The sequence below is a fragment of the Diabrotica virgifera genome, chromosome 1 (genome assembly GCF_917563875.1).
Source record: "Diabrotica virgifera virgifera chromosome 1, PGI_DIABVI_V3a".
Taxonomy (NCBI): Eukaryota; Metazoa; Arthropoda; class Insecta; order Coleoptera; family Chrysomelidae; genus Diabrotica; species Diabrotica virgifera.
In genome coordinates, this window is record NC_065443.1 from 101,336,114 (window position 1) to 101,342,465 (window position 6,352).

At 36.0% G+C, this 6,352-nt stretch overlaps 1 protein-coding gene across 1 annotated transcript; it reads left to right on the plus strand.

The window, feature by feature from the left end:
• Positions 1-3,836: 3,836 nt before the first annotated feature.
• Positions 3,837-4,418, plus strand: LOC126891353 (uncharacterized). The gene has a single exon (XM_050660534.1). It carries the CDS (start codon positions 3,837-3,839, stop codon positions 4,416-4,418), a length of 582 nt encoding a protein of 193 aa, XP_050516491.1.
• Positions 4,419-6,352: the final 1,934 nt, after the last annotated feature.

Sequence of the window (6,352 nt, forward strand, 5' to 3'; positions counted from 1 at the left end):
AAGAAGCCACATCTCGATAAAAGACGCTTTATCAAAAAAATACAAAGAGGCAAAAAAGTTTTAAAAACACTGTGTTTAACTAATGGTACCGCAGTAATAGTTTAATTGGAACGTACACAAACATTTGGGGGGTTTAAAGCAACAAAACCCTCATAAAATGTTTATGTAAACATATTAAAAAAGAAGCCGCAACTCGATAAAAACTGCCTTATCTAAAAAATACTAAGAGGCAAAAAAGTTTTAGAAATATTGAATTTAACTAATGGCACCACAATAATAATTTATTTGGAACGGACACAAAAGTTTGGGGGGTTTAAGGGAACAAAACCCCCATAAAATTTTTATGGGGTGCACAAATTTCACTATAATTTTTCTTTAAGATGTTCTTTCCATAAGAATGCTACATGTCCATTTTCAACAAAAAACCTCCTAAACCGAATCTAATAGTGTTCGATATATTCAAAAAAATCGATTTTTATTTTGTAAGTTCAAAGGGCTGTAACTTCTTTTGTGTGCATATTTGTACTAGGGTAAGTTAGGTTCATTCGAACTATTTTTGGTTCCAGAATATGTGGTTTAATTTATGACCTGTATTTTTGTTACACCCTGTATGTAGACCAGGGCATTTAGCACTAAAAACACCGGAATATTTCGATTTTTAAATACAGCACGAGCACCTAGAGACTTCCAACTTTTTGCATTGTGTTCAGGATGATATCAGGAAAAAAGTCTACTACATAAAAATAGGTGGAAATGCATAATTGCATTTTATAGTGCATAATATGCATCCAAAAGTGCAAAAACATGTCAAAATTCAGTCAAAATAATTGTATTAAGGTCAGATTTTGTTACTCGGCGGGTTTTTGGGGTCGCTAAAGACGAATTCAGCATTAGAACCGACCACCTGAGCACCTGGTGTCCAAGGTTTCTCTGCTAAGGCACGTCATCTGAAGTTTCGAGTGTTTTCGGTACTAAATTGATGTAAGTATGTTATTCGGGCGATTTTTTGCGTTACTAAAAACGAATATGCCATCAGAACCGACACATGGAGTACCTGGTGTCTAGAGTGATCTTCTGGAGTTTCGAGTGAGATCGGCACTAAATTGATGCAAACATATACGGGGGATTTTAGGGGTTACTGGGCACGAATACGTCATCAGAACTTATCTCCAGAGCACCTGCACCTGGTGCACACAGTCACTACTAAGGCACGTCATCTTCAGAAGCTTCGAATGTTTTCGGCCTTGAATGCATGCAAATAGATTACTAGACGATTTTTGGGGTCGCTTAATACGAATACGCCATCAGAACCGACCACCTGGTGCCGGTGCCCAAAGCCACCGTTAAGGCGTGTTATCTTTTGGAGTTTGGAGGGTTTTGGGCACCAGTTTTCATCAATTTAACCGATCTCACTCGAAACTCCAGAAGATGACTCTAGACACTAGATTCCATGTGTGGGTTCTGATGGCGTATTCGTTTCTAGTAACGCCAAAAATCGCCCGAGTAACATATTTTTGCATCAATTTAGTGCCGAAAACACTCGAAACTCCAGATGGCGTGCATTAGTCTGGTGATCGGTTCTGATGTCGTATTCGTCTTCAGCGACCCCAAAAACCCACCGAGTAACAAAATCTGGCGTGTGTATGTACTTTTGGATGCATTTTATGCACTTTAAAATGCTACTATGCATTTCCACCCATTTTTGTATAGATAGTAGACTTTTTTCCTGACATCATCCTGAATACAATGCAAAAAGTTTTAAGTCTCTGGTGCTGTATTTAAAAACCGATTTATTTTGTGCTAAATGCCCTGGTCTAAAAGCTCTTTTAAGGCGTCTGGTGAAATATGCGAATGTGAATCAAAACAATTTTCTTCTTCTTTATTTTTCTCTCCTGTAGACCTTTTCATCACCATTATTTTTATGTGCATGCATTATTAGACCTGGATCCCGCGTACCAAAAAAAAGGTGATTAATAGCAAGCTGAAAATTTGTTAATAGTTTAACGGTGTCTAATCGGACAAACTCTGATGTAAAATTGTGGAACAGGTTAAAAATTTGGAACGTCAGACTACGAAAACGTTCCATGTATTTGGTCGGACAGAACCTCCAATTGATTTGTTGCCCTTTCATTGAACTCTCGTGCAAAAATCAGACTGGTATTTATCACCAACTGGACATTTTAATGAATGGAACACGAAGAACATGTCAAATGACAGGAATCATGTTGGTTAGTAATAGCAGTCTGATTTCTCTTTACTATATTACGAATATATGTGCCAAATATCTCGACAAAATATTCAAAATTAAAGCCGCAATCTTGGAACGCGTTTTCCATTTTCATGACGCGCTACTGTAGCCTCTTAAAGTTGGTGATTGGTTACTGACATTGAAATTTTGCTACTGAGCATTGAAATTATTTATTGCTAAGGCGTGGCTTAGAAAGAAACTTCAAATTTTAACTACTATACAGGTGCAATAATATCCAAATTAGAGCATTCCCAAATGACGGGACCTCTACATATTATTTTATAAATTTTCCAAAGCCAAAAATTTCTATATAAACAATCTCGTGCTATATCCACAATATTTGATTTGTATTAACCCACGTAAGACGGTGCCACGGTGCATAGATGTTTACGTAAACAACGGTGCACCCCATCCGTATGTCCATTTTTTTATGTGTAAATGTTGGTGAAATTGATTTGAAAGGTAATTAGAACTTCTTCTTCTTATTCTTCGTCTAGTCATTCACGTCCACATCTAAACATAAGCCTCTTCAAGTCTTCCTTTCCATTGTTTTTTGTTGTACGCTACTTGTAGCCAATTTTTTCCGTCAGTTCGTTTCAGATCATCTGTCCATCTCATAGGAGGTCTGCCTCTGGGTCTTTTGTGTTGGTATGGTCTCCAGGTTAGAATTGTTCTATGCCATTTGTTTAGACCGCCCTTAGCTACATGTCCAACGTATTCCCATTTAAATTTTAATGATTTTTGTACCACATCGGTGACTTTGGTTTTCTGTCTTATCCATGTGTTTAGGTGATATGCCTAGCATTGCTCTTTCCATTGCGTGTTGAGTGACTCTGAGTACAGTTCACCAAGAATAGCTGAAAGTCTGAAAATAACCACGCCCATGATGCGCATTCGTCATCCGACGGATCTCGCACTGAGCGTTCACTTAATATCTACCGTTTGTAACGTGAACAAGTCGGTACAGTCTGGAAAAAATTTTTTGTAAGTACGAACCGCAAAGGAGAATCAATTTAAAATTTGCAAATTTTGTTTAAATCGGATCTGAAGGGAAAAGTTTTAAATAATCAGACACGGGAAGTGATAGCAAACGTGATTCATTTTATGATAAATGAAGCGAAAAACAATAAACCGTGTAGAGATTTGAAAAAAGTGCAGGAACGTGTGGTATTGGCAACAGGTGTTAGTTTAAGCAGCGTTCAAAAAATTGCTCGGGAAATGCAATTAATTGAAGATGGCGAATATTCCTCATTTGTAACTCCAAACAAAAAGAGAAAAAAAAAGCGCTTCAAAAACGTGCTTGGACGATTTTGATATAGGGCGTCTTCGACGTTATATAATGGATTTTTGTATAACACAAAAACAAGTCCCAACTGTGAAACGCATACATAGAAAATTTGCAGAGGAGTACAACTACTCAGGTTCCATAGAAAGCCTACGAACAGTAATTAGAAAGATGGGATTTCGTTGGCGAAAAACCAGAACTAATAGAAAATTATTAATGGAAAAGCCTAATATTCAACATCTTAGACTGAATTTCTTACGTAGTATGAAACGTTACAGGAACTCAAATCGCCCAATTATATACATGGATGAAACATACGTCCATTCATCTCATACCTACCAAAAGAGCTGGTCTGATAGTTCAAACAAGGGCATACAAAAACCAGTATCTAAAGGACAGATGCTTGTGATAGTGCATGCTGGAGGTGAAAGTGGGTTTGTTAAAAACACTTATCTGCGCTACAAACCTACTATAAAAACAGGAGATTATCATGATGCAATGAACTACGACAATTACAAAAAGTGGCTTCAGGATAAACTGATACCAAATTTGCCCCCGAACAGCGTTTTAGTGATTGTTAATGCACCGTATCACAACGTACAAATTGAGAAATGTCCAACTATGTCTTCCAGGAAAGTAGAAATGCAGCAGTGGCTGACAACGCGAAATATTCCCTTTACAGATGACAAGTTGAAATTTGAATTATACGATATTATAAAATTACACAAACCTCTGTTTAAAACCTATGAAATTGACAAAATACTCGAGGATAAAGGACATTCAGTTTTACGGTTACCCAAGATATTATCCGGATTTGAATCCTTAGTATGGGCTTCTATGAAGCAATATGTCGCTGAAAAAAAGTCAGTTTTGATTTTAAATTAGTGAAAAGTTTGTGTGGACTGAATAAAACGATGACGACAAATGCTATGGAAATGGATACGAGAAAGGTTATAAATATCTCTTTTAACAAAAAGTACTGGTAAAAAGACACCATATTTATGCTTCACCGGGACCGAACATCTAATTTCTATTTAGTATTGCAATAGACGATTTTATTACTACTTTATTACCCTACTGCTTACGCCCTTTTTCTCCGAAACCTTTTGGTCAATATAATGGTAATATAAAGTATAAATAGTCAATATAAAAATATAATTTTTGGTTTATAATGCCATAATTTATAGCAACGCAAGCGGTTTTTGTTGGATCTATTTTATTACATCTCACTTTGTAAAAAAATACTACAAATATACTGAAGAAAAGTAATGACAGTAATAATAATTGTGTACGGGACCTATTAGAAACTATTCAAACTTTACGTTTCTATATTTGTGTCTCCGATTGTACCTATATTTTAAAGTTGACCCTCGCGTACAGGCTATCTTTTTCCTTCCGAGTGCGTTCTCACTTCATTGTTCGCGCAGGCAGTTAGAATTTCAGACTTTCAGCTATTCTTGGTGAACTGTATGTTCATATTCTTTTTTGTGATTGTCCATGTTTGTGATCCATATGTTAATAGAATTTGCTGAATTCTGAGTAAATAGTTCAGTTTGCCGAACTTAATTAGAAATTATAACTTAATGTTTATTATATTATGAAACATAATTTTACAAACAAAGTACTTCTTAAAGTATACAAAGTACAAAGTACAAAGTACAAAGTTCTTCTTAAAAAAAAATAATTATCGTTGCAAGACAAACACATGAAATTTTTCACAGAGTGAGCAACACAAACAAAAAAAAAACACAATACAGTAATGCCGGGACTTTTGGTTTTTTTTTATCTGGTATAAGTAACATTTTCTTTCACTAGCTTCCGTCCTAAACCTAAGCCCATGGGCGTCCACAGGGAGGGGCAGAGGGGGGCAGCTGCCCCCCCCCCCTAGAGAGGACGAGGCGAGTGTAAAATTGGTGAATAAGCAATATAGAAAAATACAAATTTGTAACTTAATCTTGATTTTGAATGCAACCACTCTGTTTCTATATTCTAGCTGGGATGAAAAAACCACATAAACTTAACAAAACTTTAATGAAAATTTGAAATCTGCTATTATTTTATTTACCTAATATTTTTTTAAATCTGCAAGCAACGGCAACCACCCCTGAATTCGTATTTTCTTTCTATTCGAATCTTTTTTTTTTCACTGTGCGTCACACAGCTTAAATTTAGTTGTGAACGATTTAAATAGCTTAAATGAAGTTCGAAATACTATTGCAACTATTAATTATACAACCAATTTCTTCCGTGAATCAGTATTAAGAAGGAATATGATAGCAAATATCCCTAGCCTCTGCGAAACGCGGTGGTTCGAGAAATACAAAGTAATTAGGGTTTTTCGAAAAAATTTCATTGAAATTGTACAGGCCTTGCAATCCCTATCCGTTGAAGGAAATTTGGTCACTAGAAAAACATCTGATCAGTTGCATTATGTGGCATGCAAGTCAGGATTTATCGTAGCTGTCATTGTGATTGCAAAATATTCTGAATACCTAGAGCCTATAGTCAACCGCGTACAATCTGCGCAAACTAATGTTTTAAAGGTAGCGGAACATATTCGTCAAATCATGGATATTTTTAAAAAACACAGACAGAACGCAGAGAACGTAACAAACACTTTATTGCATGAAGCCGATAAGATAGCCGAAGAATGCGGTTTTGAATTATCTACCCCTAGAACTGTAGACAAGCAACAGCATAGAAGCAATCAACCAGCTGATACGCCTAGTAAATACGCCAAAAATTGATTTAAACGGCCTTAAATTAGAACAACTGAGACAATCCTTAAACCACTATGAAAGAAATGGAATAGATGCAGA

Excerpts from the sequence above, each read along its gene's own strand:
- LOC126891353 (XM_050660534.1), top strand. The coding sequence starts at position 3,837 with ATGGATGAAACATACGTCCATTCATCTCATACCTACCAAAAGAGCTGG.